Source organism: Scomber scombrus, chromosome 9 (genome assembly GCF_963691925.1).
Source record: "Scomber scombrus chromosome 9, fScoSco1.1, whole genome shotgun sequence".
Lineage (NCBI taxonomy): Eukaryota > Metazoa > Chordata > Actinopteri > Scombriformes > Scombridae > Scomber > Scomber scombrus.
In genome coordinates, this window is record NC_084978.1 from 18,230,954 (window position 1) to 18,252,999 (window position 22,046).

A 22,046-nucleotide genomic window follows, 5' to 3' on the forward strand; every position below is an offset into this window, starting at 1 on the left:
ATTTCTATATATTATATTCTCTACCTAGAAGAAGGAACTTGTGTATAAGCACTGAGCAAGGGGTGGAAGTGGCAATGAAAGTTGCAAGAAGTCAATCCAATCAAAAGCAAAAGTAAAAAAAGAAAATCTATGTATCAAGTGTAACACATTAACATATAAGCAATACTTTAATATTGTAATCTATACTAGTGGCATTTGTCTATCTACTTTATATACAATTGCATATTGATCTATGGCACTAAATCAACATTTCTCGTAAACCCACCATATGTTTTGTAAATAAGTACATATAGGTCATTCTGATGTAGTGGAGTAGAAGTATAAAGTTGCATAAAAATGTAAATACTTAAACCTCAAACCTGTAATTAAGTACAGGACTTGAATTAATGTAACTTGTCATTTTCGAGCAATCTTTTTTTGTCCCTTTTTGTTCTTTATTTCTTCTTCTCTACCTGCACATATACACACACACACTCATGACTTTCCAAGTTCAAGGTATGGGGCTTTTGGAGGAGTGGGGTGTCAGAGTGTGTTCGTTGTGTTGCATAATTGATGCTCCATATTACCTTACATCCTCGCTGCCCTGGCTGTGCTACAAACAAAGCTTACTCATTAACTATTCACTGGATGATTTTGAACAGAAAAATGATTCTGCAGAACCAAGGCATCTGATTTCAGAGTAGTGAATAAGACATGTGCAGTCTCCACTGGTCATATTTTAACTCGACAGCAGATCCCCTCACGTGTATTCAGTGGTCAGATGATGAAGTACCTGTATATAATGGCTGATGGGGATAGGGCAATAAGCTGTATATTTACATGATATCAATGGAGATGCTAAGGATTATATAGGAAGCAAAGTAGCTAAAATGCATGCAGATTGGTTAATTATAGAACACTCAATTATTAAGAAACAGTTTTACCATTTAGTTATGGTTAAAGAATGCAGCATGTCTTGTATGTACATGTCCAAAAACACTCAACATACAGCTTTTTTATTAGAGCAAAAATAGTTTACCAAATCAAATATAAAAAAATCTCAGTGGCATCACTGTGTGTTCATGGTGCCTTGCCAATGATGAGGATGCTCATGAGGAAAACCATGATGAAGAAGATCCACATAAAGAATCTGTCCATGACTTTAGCAATTTTCTTCCATTCTGCCCCCTTGGCGCATGTGGCCCTCTGCTCCCTGAAACAGTTTGCAATGTATTCAACATTGCGCACCAGCTTGGTGTCCACACCAGGGATGCCACTGCCATGGCTACAGAACACACAGGGGCCAAAGGTTACAGTGGGGCCTTGGGTTGGAGGCTTTTTCTCTTCAGGGCAGCAGGGAAGCTTTTGGTCCTCAGGGCAACATGGAACTTTCTGGTCTTCTTTACAACAATCACCTATAGGAATTTTCCCATTAGGGCCTTCATACCTCCCAGGTGCAAAGCTGGAGAGGTGGTTTCTCTCCTCCCTGGTGATGTGGTGCTGGGTTTTCACTCTGGGGTGATGTTGTGGCTTAGGGGTCTGTGGCCTGGGGTGTTTGTGGCCCTGCCTCTCGTCTCGGCTACTTCGGTGGCCTGGTTTACCATTCGCTTGAATGTGGGAGTTGAGGTGCTGGTGATGGATGTCGTCGTGGGGGGAGTGAAAAGACAAGGAAGAGGTAGAGGAGGCAGTAGCACAGTTTTCCCCTACCTCATACACAAAGAAAATCTTGGACATGTAGTCAATGATAAGGACTTTGGCCCAGTGTGGAACTGGTTTGGCTTCTGCACCACAGAAGTGGATGTTCATGATGAAGATGGTGAGAGCTGTGGAGGCTGTGACCATGGTCATTGTGGCAATATAGTATTTCCCTGTGTAACAGAAAAGACAGAAAGGAAAGAGGTTTGCTGTTAGGTTAGATATATTTGGTTGTTTTGTCAATTTCTCATCATTTGTCTTTCGTTATCTCTGAACCAGAGTGATGGTTTAGTCCAAGAGTTTGGTGCCCCTCAAACTCAGAACTGGTAGTTTAAAAAAGACACTAAGACAGACTGACAGCATTGCATGTCACTGTAATTATTTTCAAGATGCTGCAGTCACATAAAAGTCCCATAAATATTGGCTTTAACGCCACCCCTAAACACATCTACTCTAGGTATCTACTACCTATAAGTGGTACACTCTCAGAGGGCGGCATGCTCTCAGCCACCATTAGCTGGAACACAGTGAGAGCCAGAAGAACTGTCACTCCCAGTGAAACCTTCTCCCCAGAGTCTGCAGGCAGGTAGAATCCAAGAGGAGCCAAGAAGGAGATGAGGAAGCAGGGGAGGAGGAGGTTGAAGATGTAGAAGCGGGAGCGACGCTGCAGCAGCACAGTGTAGGTGATGTCTGGATACGGGTCAGAGCAACAGCCGTACATGATGACATTCTTGGTGGCCGGCATCCCGTGGCACTCCCACTCCACGTTTTCCACAAAGTCTGAAAGGTCACCACTGTCCATGCCCATAATGATGTCTACCTGAAATAAGGAATAAGTATGAGCAGGTGCACACAACCAGCTCCACCCATAGACATTTACTAAATCAAGTTGAATTACCACAGAGAGAGCAGCTCTACACAGTTAGTTTGAAGGCGATAGTGTGTGTGTGTGTGTGTGTGTGTGTGTGTGTGTGTGTGTGTGTGTGTGTGTGTGTGTGTGTGTGTGTGTGTGTGTGTGTGTGTGTGTGTGTGTGTGTGTGTGTGTGTGTGTGTGTCTGTGTGTGTGTGTGTGTGTGTGTGTGTGTGTGTGTGTGTGTGTGTCAGTCTGAGTTAACCCCACTGACCTAACACAGAAGTCACAACCCCACAACCCAGATTAAAGTTTTGTGTTATGAATCCAATTTAACTTGACCTGATATATTTAGATGGCACAGATCATCATCACCCTGAAAATCTGGATAAACTGAATTGAGGTAGATTTACCCTCACATATGTGCATGTGCTTCTCCATACCTGGTTGCCATTGTAGGTCCACGAACCAAAAGTCAGGTTACATTCCTGGCTGTCAAAGGGGAAGTATGAGACGTCCACCACACAGGAGCTCTTGGTGATAGCAGGAGCATCCCAGGTAATCTCTCCATTGTAGCGCAGTCTCACGTTGGTGTCCATCGGCCCTGAGAAGTCATCATCAGCCCTGGAGGAGAAGAGAAAGTAAAGACACACTGACAAAAGCTCTCGTCACATAAGCCATTTGTTTAAATGGCAGTGAGTTGCTTTACAGCATCTTCTGCTGTTACAGAAGTGAACATAGAACCAGTAAATTGAATCTTAAATCTTAAATCCAAAAGTCAGTGTTAGTATATTTTGTTTGTGTAGATTGTATATTGTATGCTTTTTAAAACTGAGGAACATGATTATTTGACATACCTGTACAATCTAAAACAAGCTATTACAATTATGTATGTTATAATAGCCAGATTACAGCCTCAAAGACTGCTTCACACAGATATTATATTTTTGCAGGGCTGTTACACTGTATGTGTATCCTTAAAAGGAATAGTAACTGTGTATATCCACATACAATATCTGTTTATTGTTACATGATTATAGCTGCTTTAATACAGATTTATCTCAATATCATGCTTTACTACATGATATACAAAACAAATAAATACAAATACAAAACACAGCACATACTGTATATTTAACATTGTATGAATTCTTTATAACTGACTTTTTAAAGTGTATACTGTATATACATTTACATTTGACTACATATACAAATTGCGCGTTGTTGACTAAAGAACGTTCTAACTTCAACTAGTTGTAAATTGTTACATAAATGAAGCAGATTATTATCCTCAAATCATATTATAATCTTAAAATGATTTATATTATTAGTGAAGCTCCCTCTAGTAATGTTAGTACTGTGGAAGTTGTTATCTCCCACAGGTGAATATGTGGATGTGTAATGCTGCTTCTTGTTAGAACAAAATGTTCTTTATCTATGACAATACAAAGATTTAAGGAGAATTTCAACATTTTGTCATTAAATGCCAAAGTTAAGGTTTACCTAAATCTGAAAATCCTTTGTTCTCACATTGCTAGAAAGATGAGGAAATTATAGTGTTTGTGTGCATGTGTGTTTGTCTGTGTGACGTACGGGCGTACTTGTTATAGAGGACAAGGTCGGGCCTCCACACAAGGCTACTGGGGATGTGGATGACGTCGAGTCCATCATAGTCCTCTTTATTCCACTTCAGGTAAGGGTCATGCCAAGTCTGTCTGATCCATAAATAGGCGATCAACACCTGGTTCCTCTCATCCTTGACGCACAAACATACACACACAAAAATTACTTTACTGATGCCTTTATGCAAACATACACATGCCTGCACACAGTGGAGACACACTAACAGCAGCTTATAGAGTGATACTCATTTCTCTGTTGCTCATTAACTCTCTATGAGCATTACATGGGCAGAAGGGCTTCGGATGATCACAGCAGTTGAAATCCAGACCTGTCTGTAAATATCAGGTGGATGAGCAGCGTGTCTGGCTGACGAGGTTGGGTGGGGGTGGTTTTGGTATCCCTGCCAGAGCTTCACTGAAGCACTGAACTGAAGACAGCATAACCGCTTTGCGTAACAGGACGCTCCAACACACACACACACACACACACACACACACACACACACACACACACACACACACACACACACACACACACACACTTATTTGTTGTCTGGCTCTCACTCTTTCCTTTTTAAACATGACAAACGGACAACAGCAGACAACCTGGTATGCCACAGAGACATTTCATTCAGTATGACTGCTGTTTTCTCTCTGCAAGCACACCCCCCCCCAAACACAAGTGCTAAACACAAGTGCTGTGGGCTGACACAGCAGTGAACCTGAACAGGAACCTGATCTAGCTGAGTAACAGTAAGCCCGGCCAGTACAGTAAGAGTTCCACCTGTCATTCACACACACACACACACACACACACACAAACACACACACACACACACACACACACACACACACACACACACACACACACACACACACACACACACACACACACACACACACACACACACACATCTCAGCACCAACACACATCCTCTAGCCATTACTATCTTTAAAGTAATGAAAACTTGGTAAAAATGTAATCAAAATTCAACATAACATCTCATTTTAATGCTTTAGTTCTTCTGGGTTCAGTAAAGTTAGAGTGTCAGTTATGATTTATGGTGCTCTGTATTTGCCAGTCTATAGCAGCTTACAACAAGGCAGGATTACTGTCATTGTGATTAAACTTTTTTATGGTGCTTTAATTGGGAAAGGGAGCTGGAAAATACAGGAAAATAGCCACATATATGGCATTAAAACAATATTCATTAATATCTCTTGGTCTTAGAGAAGAACTTACTTTTGAGAAACTCATTTGCATGATGAATTTTACCTTTTTTTTGCTTTAACTAAATAATCAGTTTGTCAAAAAAGTGCTATGATACTCAACTTAAACTATTTTTACTTGTGGACTTCCCTATTGTTTGGTCTAAAGAAATTTGGTTTATTTCTATAATAAACTTCTTACCATTAGGTTCTGTAAATATAAATAGATCTGAGGATATTGTCAATGAGCCAATATACTCACCATATCTTTGATCTGAGAGAGGGTGATCTGTAAAGTGACGTTAAGAGCACTGTCTGTGTCTTCCACAGGCCGCAGGGCATTGGAATAATTCTCCATCAAATCATTCAGAAGCTTCTGGGCGTTATGACCCTGAGCCGAGTGAACCACTGCAGGAAGAAAGACAGATCACCTGACATTTTCAAGTTTTAGACGGAACAACCATTTTGCTCTTTGATGCAGTTTGATGTACCAATTCTTCAGAGGTTATTATAGAGATCTGTCAATTCTGTGCTTTGATTCACAGCTTTGAACTGTATTTTACTTCACATTGTTCTAATTGTGACATTGAATTAAGCTTAACTAAACTAAGGAGAAACTGCATGAGTTTTTCTTTTGATGTTGCAATTTAGTACCATTTTCTGAAATCAATAAGAAATTATGGCTTTGAGAAAATTATATTTAGGGAATAAATGCCATATGGTAACTATTGTGTGGATATTTATTTTGTTTGAATTGGGTTATTTCCAAACTCTTTGGAGATACGGGAGAGGCCAAAAAGTGAGTGAAATTTTTTTTCAATGTGAGTTTATATATGACAATATACATCTTGGTCTTCAATATACAAAGGTCTTCATTTTCACTGAAGCATAGTCGCTGCTTATAGCTTGCCTGGTTGAATGATTTGAGAGCCGCATGCAATTTTAACGTCTATGTAATTGCCCTTTAATTGCAAGACGCACAGCGTAATTACGCACGCAGCAATGCATTTAACATTGATAAACACAAACATTACACCGTGTCTTTTCTAACCAATAGAAAATAGAGTGTGTGCAATGTTAAAACAGTACAGACTTTTGATTTTCCTCAAACAAGAGCATCTAACTTACCATTGGGAAGCAACATCGCCAGACAGATTATTTGGATCATATTGAACATCTGCAAGTACTTCCACGACGAAATACAAAGTAACAGCAAACACCAGTCTTACGGTCCTGGTTTCATCCCCTGATGAGCCTGCATGATGCCCAAAGTCAGCAGCAGACAGCAGGACGTTTCCTGTGGTCGTCGTCGCCGTCGGTCAGGACTGCTCTTACTGCTTTGCAGGGGAGGCCGCATGTCTACTGATGAGACGCGGAATAAAACTCTGGCTATCACATAGCAGCGTCGGGATCGAGAGAAATAGGATGCCCTCTAATCGTTGCCTCACCACACACTGGCCTATTCACCTGCCGTTCAAACGCCTGCAGCCAGGTGAGCTGCTGGCATCTGCCCACAATTTAGTGCCAATACCAGGGAGGTGTGCAGGAGAAAAAACAGGAGTTTATCAATATCAATATATCAACCAATGTGGATATAATGACTAAGTGGGTACAGACAAATAATAGAACATGTAGAACAGTCTGCTAAATTCAGTAAATTACATCACTTTACTGTAATGCATGAAAGCCAGATAAGAAATAAAACATGTGCCATATCATGATATATGGCCCTAAATTAAAATGTTAATTATCTGTTGTTTTCAAGATGATGATTGATTTGATGCATCACAGAAAGTGGAAGCCAATCAGAGTAGGTATCAAAATAAAGAAACAATATCTGGCACCAGATATGAATTGGAGAGGCACTTTAATTATTTAAAAATATATTAAAGACAAATTGCAAAATATTTGCAGATACTTGGGGGATTTCAGAGTATTGATGAGAGAAAATTACCATGTTAAACACTTTGGATCTAGTTGGTTGTGACACCCACAAGCCGTAGTCATTCTCTGGTTAATTTGTCCTTATAGTGTGTTATTTATGAACTGATTGATTGTATCAAATATAATGTTCCTTAATTTAGTGGCTAGCCTGGCTCCTGTGCTACACTAATATTCTCTCGGAATATCTGTTTTTTGTGTTTTAGTGTCACTGATGCTGTTGTGACATTATACTCTTCATATGTTGTCCACCTGTGTGACTTGTTTAACCATTAGCGCCCAAACTAGTTTCCCCTCTGGAGATTATTATATTACCATATCATATATATTATCAACTGTAAATGTTAGCCATTAGTAAAAAGGTCAGAGATCTCTCATACTAAAGTCATTGTGTTACTTTATCTTAATAAATGTTTTTTTTGGCTTTTAAACATTGCATGGTAGTGATCCTTAATGATTCATGAAAAATAACAAAGCTAAACTGCAGTGAGAGAAATGTGTTGAGGGAAGCTATGCTGAAAATGTATTTAGATAAGTTATCCCCACAGGAATCTTACAATTATGCCCAATAAAAGATAACGATGTTACTACGACCTTACTGTTGTGAGTCAGACACTGTAATTCCCAACAGCAATACTGTGGGAGACATCTCTATTTTTCACCCAGCCCAACCTGACTGGAACAAAGTACATTCAAGGAGATATGACATGTTGAAGTCAGTTCTATGTAACCTTCTACACCTTGAAGGGTTTTGTTTGTTTGAAATATCAAAGACCTCGAATCTCTCTTTGCCATTGTGGGAGCCAGAAAGCTCAGTATTTCTTTCAATGTTATGTATCCGGTCTTGTGTAGTATATTCCTCCACTGCTCTGGGAGGCTTGGAGGAGCTCCAGATTGTAAATCTACTGGAGAGATTTGACAATATGAAGTGGAGGAATTAACTTTTGTCTTTTGGGATGATTTCTTAAAAACCTTAGGCTGTTTTAGTGTGCAGACAAATCCACTATATCACTGTCACTGATTTTGGACATAAACAACACACTTCCTGTTGATTAGATGTCAAGAAATCAGTGGTAGCTTTGCAGTTTGAAATGCAGCAGATTGTTGCCAGTGTTAGTTGGAGAGGTTCACCGAGGCACAACATGCTACCAATCACACCATCTGTTACTGCGCTCATTTCAGTTTGCCTCACTAAACACAAGGTGGTCTGTACATCACGATACATGCTGGCCTTGTTCAGGCTCTAAATGCACCCAAAAAAAGTGCTTGTTCAACCAGGCATCTACCCAACAGCATTGCAACACTACTGTACAAGTCCAAAGTACCACTGTACAGAGGCAAACTCTAATATGCACAATCCATTCTCCAGTGCTTCTGCGTGCACATTCTTCATCTAAATTGGCTTGCTTGCTCCATTTTCACTGGCAACGTAATTCCCTGAAGGTTACATTTCTGTTGGTCGTGTAAATTTAGTGCCTCACCCTAGTTTTTATTCAAATGCATGCGCAGCCAAAAATAAGAATAAACAAATGTTGGATGCTACACAACAGCATGCAGAAACACTTGTTTATCCCATATTGTTTAACCCTATGAGAAACTGACTATATAATGAATATAATTTGTAAAAAGGAACCTGACAGTACTGATATGTTAAATTGTTACCAGGCAGTTCTTGATGCTTTGTATTTCTTCCTTGCAAGAAAATTATTCCAGTCAATAAATATTATGCAGCACAGCAGAGACACATCTCTGAGAGGCAACACACAAAGGACAGAGTACGGATTAATTTACACAGACTTTAATATCTTTATTTACAGATGAATCATTTTGACATATTTATCTGTTGGCGTTGTTTAGATAATGCAATATTTTTCACTCGTTTTGTACTATTTCATTCCAGACTTGTGAGAGGTTGTGTTACTGCTGCTGTTTTGTTTGTTTTCTCTCTGTTTAAAAACAAGAATCCAAATGTATTCCTGTAGGAGGCCAAAAACCAAATAAAATGTTCTTTAAAATGTGGTGAAAGTGACAGGCGAAGCACGCCGTGTCACGCACAGGTGTTGGGGTGGGATTTTGGGGTTTGCTGCAGGAGTTTTGGGTTTGTCAGACAGTTGAAGGGGGGAACTGTGACATGAATGTGAGTATGATTTCTGTGTGAACACTGTCTCAAGAACAGGGAATAAGCCTGGTCCTTTTCTGTGTCTTAATAACACTGCCTGGTCGTGTTTACCAGTTTTATTTGAATTTCCAAATTCAAAGTGTAAAATGAATGAACACCTTATAGCGCCTCAAATTATTCCAGTAATGGCACAAGATAATGATTCATAGAGGTCTGAAATGTCTAGTTCAAGTCATTATACTGATAGTTTATTGTACAAGGATTAGAAAATGAGAGACGGTATTCATTTTGAATGCAGCAAGAGAAAATTTCAGTAGTGATACGCATTTAAAAATGTGATAAGTCAAGGACTGGGCTTATTACCGGTGGGGGAAACAGGCCTGAAGTGTGTAAAAATCATGACCAGGTCCAAAAGAGTCTCCTTGAATGGCTTGACTCTTTCCTACAAAGGTTTCCACATATGAAAGTATATGCACTGCATAGGCAAGGATTTGCCGCAGACAACCGCTTCTTGGACACAGCCAGAGAAAGCTGGGAGACTGGCGGGCGTGGGTGGGGGTCTTAAGTCTGGCATTGGCTTCAAGATATGGTGGTGTGATGTGGTTGGACTTCTGATTGTAGCGCTGAGTGGAATGTTGAATGATCTTAAAGAAACCATCGATAGGAGCTCACGGAGCAACTGATTGGAGTGTGGTACAGCAGAGGTGATGAGCGGGCAGGAGGGACGGGGGAGAAAAGTGTCACACAGAGGGGAGACGAGGGAGGGTGGAGGAAGAGTGAGTGTGGAGGTGAGGAGTCCACTGTAAAACAGAGGGTGCGATAGGGGGAGAGACGCCTTGAGACAGCAGGAATCTGGAGCAGGGTGTGTATGTGTGAGGAGGGGAGATGGGGCTCAAGAGGAAGATGAAGAGTGTCAAGATTCAGTTACTGAGCAGTAGCTCTGTCGCTGTCTCCACGTCCCAGGATTTTGACGACAATGCCACTATTACTGCATTCTGTAGAGGAAACAAAAAAAGTTTTATTCTGCAGCAGAATTCAGCCACGTAATGCACAGCAGGTGAGGAAAATAGTTTGAGAGATACTCACTTTTTCAAAGCCCATGGCACACAGTTTGTCTATTTTGCGTGTGTACTCCGGACTGGAAACGGGAGCGCCTGCATAGACATGAGACCAGAGCCTCGCTGTCTGTTTGAACATCTCTGGGTTCTGCTTGTACTGGAAAATGAACAAATATGAAAGTTTGTGTAAAAGACGTTCAGCATAACACTGTCAACAACTCAAGCTTTATATATTTTTATTCAGTTCAAGTTGTTGAGATTTGTTTTTACACGTTGATCTGTGTATAAAAATAAGAATTATATCCACTGCGATTCAAAATGATAAAACACAAAACACATACGGGATTGAAAATATTAGGCACAGTATTTGTTAATGCATTGAATAACAGTCACGGTAAAAATGTTCAGATCCCCCAGTACACATGCAACTATGAGCAAGAGAGCAGTGCACTTATGACCCGTCTCTACCATTTCATATTAGATTGTCAATAAAATAATGATCTGCAAGATTTTGAGGCTGCTGAGATGGTCTGAGCCAGAGGAACTGGTACAGCTGCAGTCTGCCAGGAAGTAATTTCTGCCCAGTTCTGTCTGCATAATGTGTGGGCTTTTAACTAAAATGTAATGCAGTTCTAGATTTTCCATCAACATCAGCTATTAGCATTTAAATTGGGATGTAAATAAACACATTGCAGCGTGTCAAGTTTTTAACTGAACGGGCCTCTTTTCAGAAGGTCATCAAGCACTACAACAAATAAAATAACCAGATACTATAAATGTCAAATGTTCATGAGCTATCTTCAGGACAGCACTGAAATTTGTGGGTATAACACCTTCCAATCCACCTCCACAGCTTCAGGTTTCTACTCATTATTTGATGTCTGACCAATGAAACATCTCTGAGCAGCTGTTCAAAACTCAATAATGTAACCGTTGAAAACATGATCACTAAATATCTACAAAGTTGTGTCTAATCTTATCTAACCCTTTTTCACACTGTATGAATTGTAATGTGGGTACATCATTGTTACTCACTTTTACACAGGGTTAGTGATTGGATGTAGGCGTTACAGTGTGTTCAGTAGGATAATCTTCTCAAAAAGACAAGCAGGGAAGCTTACTGCCTACACATGATATTTCACAACACTTTCACATTACTGACATTGCACCACCACTGCTTAACATGTTATGATTAACATTCAAACAAAGTAAAACAAAAAGCATTCTGCATCTATAGGTAAAGACGCATTTAAAAAAAGATTCAGATTCAGACTACTTTATTGTCCATTATATTTACATAAAATGGACATTCATCTTTGGCACTGGCATAATGATCCAGGATTATGATCAGGTGCATGTGACATAAATATCTCAACAATAAATCTATTATTAGTGACAGTGGTGCATTCAGGACCAATATTTCCTTTAAGCCAATATTTCAGTGGTGACAAATAATTTATCTTGCTTATGTAACAACCATCAGTACCTGCCCCACTTCTAAGGTGATATTTAGGCAAAATGGGTGGGTCTGGGGGCTTGAATAGCAAAAGACAACAGATTCAAGGGTTATTCTATATTTGAAAAGTGCTTAGGTGTCCAAGACACAAAACCATATTCACATTTATATTGAAGGTTGAAAAGGTATGATTTTAGATTTGATTTTGGATAAGCAAGCAGTTAATTCCCTTTGTACTCTGGCACATAGATGTCATCTTTCAGCATCAACATCAATCTTCATTATGTCTTTCTTCTTTATCTATAAGCTTTATATAAAAAACATTTTTTTTTAAAAGACAGATGCAAGAAACCATTTAAATTTAACTCCACATAGATCATAATATGTCATCTTCATAATATTTGTGAAGGAACTCATTTAATCTACTCCGATAATACAAACTAAAAGAGTTCTCCAATCATCCTGTAACTGATTTGACATGATAGATCTCTAACACAAAAGGTTGCAAGAATAATTGTACCTTAAAACACAATCACACTGTCATAATAGGTTGAGTAACCCTGGTTGAGAAAAATGACATCAGGTAACTGTTATTGAAGGCTTTAAGAGGAGATGGAAATGAGTCATACCACCATACTAGGACAATCAAAAGCTTGCCAGCTAGCGCTAATAAAATCGTATATAAAATGTTGCTCAGCCCCGCCCATCAGAGATACTTTCACAATTATTTGGTCAACAAAAAGTCAAAAATAAATATACATGCACACCCACCTGATTGGCTACCACTGCGTCCTGTGGGTCATCTGGTTCTGCAGCTGCCAATAAGGCTTGTAATGACAAGAGGACCGTCCTCAGTGTCATAGCTGCTGCCCTGAAAGGAAAAACATGTCAATGTTTAGTGCAGCTCAAATATGAGGGTTGACTTTCCTTGTGAACTCTGGCTTTAAAATACGCAAGAGTACAGAACAACAAGTACTGAAGTCATTTGCTTTGTTGTAAGAGTTAAAACGATCAGCGAGAGGACTGTATTGTTTTCTAAGAGTTAACACAAACGAACGTAGGACTGTTGAAGGCTTCGGAAGGGGAACCAGCGTCTCACACAACTGGAGAAGTGTTTCATGATGGATGTATGATGGATGAAGAATGCTGGGAATGCTGGCACACATTCACTCACCACTGGTCTTTGAGAATGTCCAGACATATTGCACCTGTGACTGAGCTGATGTTGGGATGCCAGATCTTTGTGATAAACCGCACCTGAGCAACAGAAAGGGAAAAAAACAAAACAGAGATTAACACATAAATTCTACCACCAGAGTCCAACAGGACAACGGGAATAGTTATCTGTAACAAATACAACTAATGAATACTTACCTTGGGTGGATTGAAAGGATATGTCTCTGGAATTTTAATTTCTAGTTGATATCTACCCCCTGGAAAGAAATGAAGCAAAATCACATTTATTCAAGAATGATAACAGAAATATTTCAAACGTCCAACAACAGAGTCGGGCAGTGTGTAACTACACTTTTGTTTGCATTAATAAGGGTTAAACCCCTCTTGAAATTGTTAGTTGGTGAGGCCTTGTGCACCTAATATCACGTAACGAAATTGTGCAACCATGCATTGAGGTTAGCAGACAGCAGAGAGTCTCCAGGAGCCCCTCACCTTCGTACGGTGTGTCAGGTGGCCCTGCTATCTCCCCTCTAAGTTCTGTGAAGTTCTCATCCACCAGATCCACTTTTATCTGGTTTTTGCTCGTCTGAAAGGATGAAAAAAAGGCAAAGAAGCATGTTAACTTCGGCAGACAGGCAGACTGCAAAGTGTTAATGTCGCTTGCTGTCAAACTCAAACCTGCCTATGCAGCATAAGTTGACACCCACCCCCGCAGCATTAGCCAAAGTTGACCTCAACTTGTTGCACACGTCTCATGGATCTACACATATTGGCTCTCTAACGTGAGCTGAGACGGGTCTATGTGGAGCACACATGAGAGTAAACCGACACCAAACTATCTTTGATAGCTAACTGAGCTAGCTTAGTTACCACAGGAGGCATGCTTAGCCTAGCCAGGTACGTTAGCAATGTGAACTTGAGGAGGCTAATTTATCTCAAGTAATGCTTCTCTCACCTGTAACTTTCTGGGCTGTAACCTCGCCACAGTAGCACATTAATATCTGTATGTGAAGCCGGATGCCATAAGCTAAAGCTAGCAGCAGCACGGCGATTAGCAAACTGACAGCTGAGCCAGCGACGCGTCACTCACATTCAGCCTCCTAGTCCACAGAAACACTGATAAGCTGTAACGAGAACAGGCAAACATGACAAACCAACCTCTTCACTTTTGAGCACCTCCTTGAATTCCCGTTTTATCCTCTGAACTGCGATGTTGGCCATGGTTTCCCCCGTTCCCGTCCGGTTGGGGCCTCGCCGCCGTCCGTCCGACCTGACTAACGTTAGCTAGCTGCTCCTGCCTGCAGTAAACTCTGCTCTTTTTTGGGGACACAATCTCAACAATAACAGCTGCAAACGTTGTTCACCTCGAGTGCCGTCAGTTCCGGTTATCAGTGTGATATTATGACTCGTCAAAACAGCTCAATATGTATCTATCATCTCCAATGTGTAACAACAGAATGGATGGTGGTACTGAAAACATTTTAATACCAAACTGCATGCAGTCTGGAGGAGAGGGGGTCACGTGATCTGTATTGCCATCCTGAACGCCTCCTGTCATTGGTTGATCCATGCATGATGAATAATTTATTATTATTATTATTATTACTATTATTGATAATAATAATAATGATAATAAAAACCCACATTTCTAGACTTCAGCTTCTACCCAACAGCTATCAGTGAACTGAACTCACACCCCTCCCCCCCCCCCCCCCCCCCCCACTGCCACCGCAACAATTTTACCTTAAGTGAAATCATAGTACACTTATGTGCAATAACTGAATAAGCACTTTAAATTATTTTCTATTTCATATTACATTTTTATGCTATTTACTCATTCAACTGACAGTTTCTTTTAATGTGTGTGCATGTGAGTGACTGGACGGATGAGTAGAGTGTATGGGATACAGAGAGAGTGCACATTTAATTGAATGTTAACATGCCCTAGATCCAATAAAGGTATTCTATTCATTATCATTATCATTCTTCTTCTTCTTATCATTATTATTATTATTAAGCTGCTATTTTACTTTTTTCTAAAGAAAAAAACAAACAAGGTCAGTGTTTCCCTTTTAATTGTACTTTTTAGTTTACACATTCATGCAAAACACTCCATAAACAATAAACATGGTTTCACACAAAAACAAGCAAATAGATTTACCATGTGATCAACTACATTACAACCCTGTTCTAAAAGATATTTTAATGTCTAAAGTATGAATGATGTACAGATAAACTGCATACAAGCGTGTTAAACCACCATGTCTGTCTCTCATGTACACTTTATAAAAATCAAAGATGGGGATCACAAAGTGTATACTTTTGATCAGAAATAAGGACATGTTACATTAAAAGAAATTCCTTTCTCTCAAGTGACCAGAAAATCATCAGAGAAGCACGTGCTACTTTATAAGCTCAGCTGAGATATAGGGATTCAAAGTACCACATGTTTATCTGTGCTCTAACGTAAAGCAAAGTTATCTCAACAGTTAACTATAATAAACATAAATCTAAATTTAATCAAAATTACGTTTTGATATTCTTCCCATTTTTTAACAAAAGGCCAACCTGTGTTTCACAGTTTTGTTTTGTTTTTTATCACAGTGGAATTAATGACACTAGGGGGCATCTTTGTCCTATTAAACATCACAGTTATTGTCGGAGAATTTCTACACAGTGGATACCACTATATTGACATGAAAAAATAAATGAACAATTAAACAATTACTGAAAAAAATAACTAACTAATAAGCATATCATATTATGAAACTCTAAAATATCGACATCACAATTTTGATCTACACAATATTATCATCACTGACTGGGTTTATTACAATACTAGAAAAATGATATGGATGTATTTTCTTTATGATGAAGGTGAAAATGCAGTTAACATTTCTTCTCTTTCACTGGAAACCATAGAGTTCACATAATCATTTCTCAACTTTTATAAAAGTACATGTACAAGAGTCTTTGGCATTGAGTAAATCTGTTGCCCTTTCATTGTGATCCAACTGTACAACTTGCCAACAAAAAAGCATTAACTGATCACCCCATCTAAATAACCATTATCACAGTAGACAATAATGTAGACAATAATGTTTATTACAACAGAGCAGATATAAGCATTAATGGACCACACATAATAAGAAATCATGGTTCTTCTCTGTTGATGAGCCACTCTGTTGTCTGATCTCTCCTACAGTTATCGCTTAACAACAGGTGGACATGAACACACCGGTACTCTCTCCCTTCTTCTCCTCCTGCTCACCCCCCTCCCTCTGCCTCTTCTTTGGTTTCTGGTAATGAAGACGAAGATGACAAGTGCAGCCAACATGACGGCTGTTATTAGGAGGCAGCTCCCAAAGACCAGCATGGCTTTGTTCTTGAACACCCACGCACATGCAGAGCAAGGCTGCTGGAGCCCGCTCAGCCTGCAGGTCTGTGTGGTGTTGTCCTCGGGGAAACCGCCATGAGTTATTATTTCTCTGTAGACAGCAAGAGAGGCTTTAGCTTTGGATTGGTGGTGGGTTGAGGTGAAGAGGCCAAACTGGGCAGCATGTCGATCTTGCAGCTTCCACACGTAGAAGCCCTGCAGGTTGACACCATCTAAATGGCGAGCTGGTGAAAAAGAATAATTGCAAAGACAAGAATAATTGTTCAAAGATTCTCTGCCTAGTCACATCCATAAATATGTATGATTTGACTATACTATATTGCCTATATATAAAACAGCCTTTTTGTACACTGAAACACAAACATTAAGGAAACGTGTCCATATGTGTTAGGAAATGTAGGCGTGTTTAAATACAGGGGTATTAAGGGCATAAATGGCCATAAAGGGCAAAGTATGAACACAACTTGTATCAACAATTATTGCACCACTGTTTTTCTCTGCCCTCCTCTCTCTTTTTATGATCTTCATGGTTTCTCATTACATCTAGGTTTTATAGCCGGAGGTAACATGGTCATAAAACCTGTATTGCTTGCAGGGCTTTGCCTATGTTTCAACATCTTTTTTTATTCGTGATGAAATAATATCAGCACACATTCTGCATTGAAAAGGAGAATTACATATTGGCAGCCCAATGAGGAAAGGAGAATACTTTGAATATAATATTTGAAATACAAGACCCACCTTTGAGGGCCTCCTGTAGATAACTCCTTAGATAGTGTTGTCTCAGTTTGTCCTCCACAGGAGCCTGGTCATCAACCCCACTGGCTGTGATGAGGACAGAGAGAGCGCCTCCGTATCTCTCAGTCACCCAATTCAGGATCTTCCGCAGGCCCACGGGAACAAGAGCCTGCCCCAGACTGGAGGATGGCCAGGTGGGATCAGAAAGGATCTGACAGCCATGATCAGGGGCTTGTCTCTGTTGAAAATTAGACTGTGTGTCGGGAAATGGAGAGACCAAACGGGTGGTAAAATGGTTCAATGCTATGAAACTCAATGCACCTCTGAGCTCTTCCCTTTCAGTCTCAGTAAAACTAGGTTGATATTCAGGGAGGCCCATTACTTGAGCTCTCTCTTCCAGGTTTGCCTTCATTTCTTGTGAGTAGTCCCCCTTGCTCTGCTTCTTCTCATGTCTAAGCCCCAACAATGGGTCTAGGAAGCGACCAAGTTCAAACAGAAGGAATCTTTGTGCTGCTACTGTATGTGACTCTAGGAAGGGGTTGGCAGGTTCGGCCCAATCGGCATGTAGTGCAAGTGATACCATTGCTCCCTGTTTGCTATCCTGCTTATGTAGCCTCCAGGCTTTTGCATGAGCCAGAAGAAGGTTATGAGTGGCCTGATGCTTCTCTGTCCCACTGGAATAAACATCTACCAGTCTGTTTGGCTCATTGACCGTGATCCAGTATCGAACCCAGAAGCCCAGCTCTCGGTAGCATAGCGTTGCATATTCCTGAAAGGCTTCCACTGTACTGTAGTTGAGCCAACCCCCAGAGGCATACAGTGGTCCAGGCAAGCCCAGATATGGAGCTCTGTGTGTCGGATAGTAGAGAATAACAACAGCCTCCAGGTCCAGCTTCTTGAGCTCGCTCAGAACACATCGGTAGTACCTATAAAATGTAGTAACAATATGAAATAGTAGAATTAGAGTTAATGTGTGCATTGGACAGAGAAACAGTGGTTAACTTGTTTAAATCGACTTGAATCGTGCTATAATCTATAGTGTGAATCTGATTATGTTATGGATTTGAATTGAATTGTACTGAATTTAAATAAATAAAACTGGGCTGAATTTGAGAAGACTGGAATGGTGTTCACTTTACCTCAAAGCCTCAGTGTTCACATTGGAGCGGTCTCCCTGGGGTAAAATCAGAGACCAGTTTAGGGCAAAGCGGTAGTGAGATGCCCCAGTAGATGCAAACAGGCGAAGGTGACCACGGATGGCCAAATAGTCTGTGCACTGGGCTCTACTGGTGCTGAGCTTAATACCTGGGACTGGATGCAGCGAACCGTCTCCAGTCACATTCCAACTGTACAAATGTGGATCAGTAAACTGTGGGGAGAAAGGGTAGAAGTGGACCTACAATAACACAAAGAGAGGAGAAAGTCATTTGATGGGTGCTGATAATGTTATTCAGTCACAGATGAAATAAAATCGCTCTCTTGTGTTCTTTGGTTCCTGCTCTTACTTGCAAGGTGGAGTCAGCAATACCCCAATGAAACTCACAAGGGAAACGACCTTTGATCTCACTGGAGGTTTCATCTCTGGGGAATCCATTGTTAGCAATAACATGCCTGTAGTACTGAGCAGTGGTCTTGGGGGTCCGGGTTCGGTTAGGTTGACTAAAGTCAATGTAGAAAAGGCCTCGCCTAATAGTGTAGCCATTATTCCACTCAAATCCATCAACCAATGACCAGGCAGAGTAGCCAAACACCTGCACACCATCAAACCTGATAGCTGTAATAGAAGAAGTTAGAAAAGATTTTTTATATTTGTTTGTTGATTACCTGATATTATATTGTCTAAACCATATTTGTTCACTCCTTACAACCATCCTACCTTGTAGTACCTGGTTGATAAACCTCTTCATCAAGTAGATGGCTACTGTGTCTTCCCTTCCCACACTAGCTTCAGAGAACCAGCCTCCCTCAGCCACCAGCACCTTGGGGTCTCCATACTCGAGTTTAATCCAGCCCAGGAGGCGCCTCAGATCTGGGGTCACAGACTGCCCAAAGTGGACCAGGTTTCGGCCCAGACGGAGGTTGTTTGGCCCGAATGACAAAGCAAAGAAGTCAGCTGTTTTCTGCACCCAGAGCTTGTCCTCAAGGGAAAATGTAGGCAGGAGGGACCCATGATTGATTTTTAAAGTGACTGGGTAGTCCCCATCACCGAAGATGGGATTTGCGAACCAGCCAAGCACAGCCTCTGTTGACTGCTGGCAAAGCTCAATATTGGCAGTTGTGGCTTTGCCTTTTTGAGGCTCAACCCAGTGGGAACCCAAAACAATGGACACCTTACCCTTCTGAGCTGGGCGGAAGTGGCTGTTATAGGTGTGCCATGCTCTGGCGTGTGCCTGGAAATCACAGCAGACATATATATATACAGTATATATATACGATGCCCTATACTGATGTCAACAACATAATCACAAATATATAATAGGCATTTATCACAGAGGATATTTTGACATATTATAGTAGCAAAAGCACAGGTGTTTAGGGTCCTAGTATTGTCCATGCTGGCTCACTTTTATAGCTTAATGGGACAAAGACAATAGAACAAAGCCATCATTAATGTTATTAAATACACCTGTGTTTTTCCTACCATGACAAGTCAAAATGTTTGCTGTGGAAAGAGCCTATCATGCTTTTAAAACATTGCAAAAACACCCACAGAGCACAAATTCCCTAAATGTCCACACAATCTTCTAAATGTGTTATTTTAGTACTAAAAATGTTAAATGCATATTTGGATGCTTAGTATCCAGTACTGTAAGTGACAAAAACTGTCATTCACATTTCTAAGCAAGCTCTTGAGTTATTCTCCTAACTAACAGATAAACAACCAAAACCAAAGACTTAATCCCTGTAGTGGAAGTAATATATAGTAATCATGTACACAATCTGTTACAATTCACTCTGGTGAAGCTGTGCACACACTATCAGCAGTGATTATTAATTAGGTATATCTCCTTGACTTCCTGTCACACAATGTTTCTCTCCAGCACAAAAGTGCTGATGTGGTGGACTTTGACCTCAGTGTTTCTCCAAGTGTCCTGTTTACAGACCACATACCTGTCAAAATAGAATATGATCAACTGATCTTTGAAAAGACTAAATTTATATAATGAGGATTAAAGCTGAACCAGTTATACAGTTACTGTGTTACAAAAAGTGGGAACTGTTAGCCTTTATTGTTTTAGATAGAAAATATCAGTGCACTGGTGCAATCGTCATTTACTTCACTGTCTTGTGAACTCAAAATCCTTAGGGGACACAAACATTCCCTGACTAACATAAACTGATAAAAGTTGCACAAGTTCAAAATTTACAGGCAGTCTATATCATTAGAGAAACTCTTCAAGTTCTATAATTTACAGCCCAGACAAATAAATAGCATTGTGTTAACAGAATAAGCATTAATAAGAAGTAATAAAGTATTAAGAGCAGACTTTAAATACATTGACTCTGTTTAACTTACTTTGATCAGATTGTGGGCCACAATGAGCGAACCAGCAGGTCCCCCTGTTTCTCCAGGGGCATGCACACCTGTCCCATACCCCTGTGCAGCAACCAGGTATGGGTTGTGCATTGTAAGCCAGTACCTAACACGGCTCCCAAATGTGTGGAAACAAAAAGCAGCATAGTCCTCAAACAATCCCACAAGTGTATCATTTTTCCATCCTCCATATTGCTCCTGTAGGATCTGCGGCAGGTCCCAATGATGGAGAGTGACAATGGGCTCAATTTTCTTTTCCAGAAGCCTCTCTATTAAACGACTGTAGTGTTCCACAACAGCTGTATTGGGCCTACCCCTGGCATTCCCATCAGGAAAGAGTCTAGGCCATGAGAGAGAGAAGGAGTATGATCTTACGCCCAGATACTCGAGTGCCTCCACATCTTCTTCCCAGCGAGTGTAGCTGTCACTAGCCACATTGGCGGTCTCAGTTGCCAAATTACCACTGATGGAGGAGTGGGTGAAATGGTCCCAGATGGAGGCACCCTTCCCACCCTGGTCCCAGGATCCTTCTGTCTGGAAGGCAGATGTCCCAGAGCCCCAAAGGAATCCTGATGGGAAGGTGTCACGAAGAAAAGCCTGGTCTTGGATGACAGGTTCAGGCTTGGGCTGCTGCCAAATCTTCCTGCCCTCCCCAAGTGAGCCAGCAGACTTGTTACAACCACACGCCAACAACAGGAGGGAAAGTAAGAGGCACTTAAGTGTCGGGAAAGGATGGTTCAGCATACTGAAGAAGGTTACCTTGTTTCAGAAATCCACTTGAAGAGAGAAGGTGGCCTAAGACAAAGCAACTACTCTGCAAAATATCATTACTCTTCTTGTGAGATCCAAGAGATCCATGGTGCTGGAGGATGGAGGGGAAACGATCACAGCCTAGAGAGACTAACATTTGAAGCAGTGTAGCGCTGCAGTATCCATCCGACAAGGTAACCTGGTCAGATTTCCCTTTCTTTCCTTCAGTGCACTGTGTTCCCACTCAGCCCCTCCCTACCTCATAATGTTCACACATACAAAGGTTGACTCATATACACACAGTCTTGAACCATATACTTCTAAGATGTTTTTACCAATTCCAAAAACACTTCATCCTTCTCCTATTGTTTCACCAAAAAATACAAATTTAAGAATAAAAAAAAAAACTTTAAAAAGAGAGGATCAACACAACATTACTTAGCTATCCCTGTGAACACACACACACACACACACACACACACACACACACACACACACACACACACACACACACACACACA

At 40.6% G+C, this 22,046-nt stretch overlaps 3 protein-coding genes across 4 annotated transcripts; all 3 read right to left on the minus strand.

Moving 5' to 3' along the window:
* Positions 1 to 1,059: 1,059 nt before the first annotated feature.
* LOC133986064 (neuronal acetylcholine receptor subunit alpha-9-II) lies at positions 1,060 to 6,532 on the minus strand. Its single transcript, XM_062425841.1, has 6 exons — positions 6,484 to 6,532; positions 5,618 to 5,763; positions 4,126 to 4,280; positions 2,968 to 3,148; positions 2,143 to 2,494; positions 1,060 to 1,847 (listed from the first exon to the last, which is right to left on the minus strand). Exons 1-6 carry the CDS (start codon positions 6,530 to 6,532, stop codon positions 1,060 to 1,062), a joined length of 1,671 nt encoding a protein of 556 aa, XP_062281825.1.
* Positions 6,533 to 9,088: 2,556 nt separating this feature from the next.
* Positions 9,089 to 14,578, minus strand: ube2ka (ubiquitin-conjugating enzyme E2Ka (UBC1 homolog, yeast)). Of its 2 annotated transcripts, none has more exons than XM_062426024.1 (7): positions 14,264 to 14,578; positions 13,598 to 13,691; positions 13,304 to 13,362; positions 13,107 to 13,186; positions 12,701 to 12,800; positions 10,502 to 10,630; positions 9,089 to 10,410 (listed from the first exon to the last, which is right to left on the minus strand). In XM_062426024.1, exons 1-7 carry the CDS (start codon positions 14,324 to 14,326, stop codon positions 10,336 to 10,338), a joined length of 600 nt encoding a protein of 199 aa, XP_062282008.1. In that variant the 5' UTR covers positions 14,327 to 14,578; the 3' UTR covers positions 9,089 to 10,335. The 2 variants fall into 2 exon arrangements, with proteins under 2 accessions (XP_062282008.1, XP_062282007.1); XM_062426023.1 differs by having other exon boundaries at positions 13,104 to 13,186.
* Positions 14,579 to 16,310: 1,732 nt separating this feature from the next.
* On the minus strand, positions 16,311 to 21,519 carry klb (klotho beta). Its single transcript, XM_062425263.1, has 6 exons — positions 20,758 to 21,519; positions 19,117 to 19,630; positions 18,746 to 19,014; positions 18,380 to 18,636; positions 17,244 to 18,166; positions 16,311 to 16,726 (listed from the first exon to the last, which is right to left on the minus strand). The coding sequence occupies exons 1-6, from the start codon at positions 21,517 to 21,519 to the stop codon at positions 16,311 to 16,313; spliced, it is 3,141 nt and encodes a 1,046-aa protein (XP_062281247.1).
* Between the last annotated feature and the right edge of the window lie 527 nt (positions 21,520 to 22,046).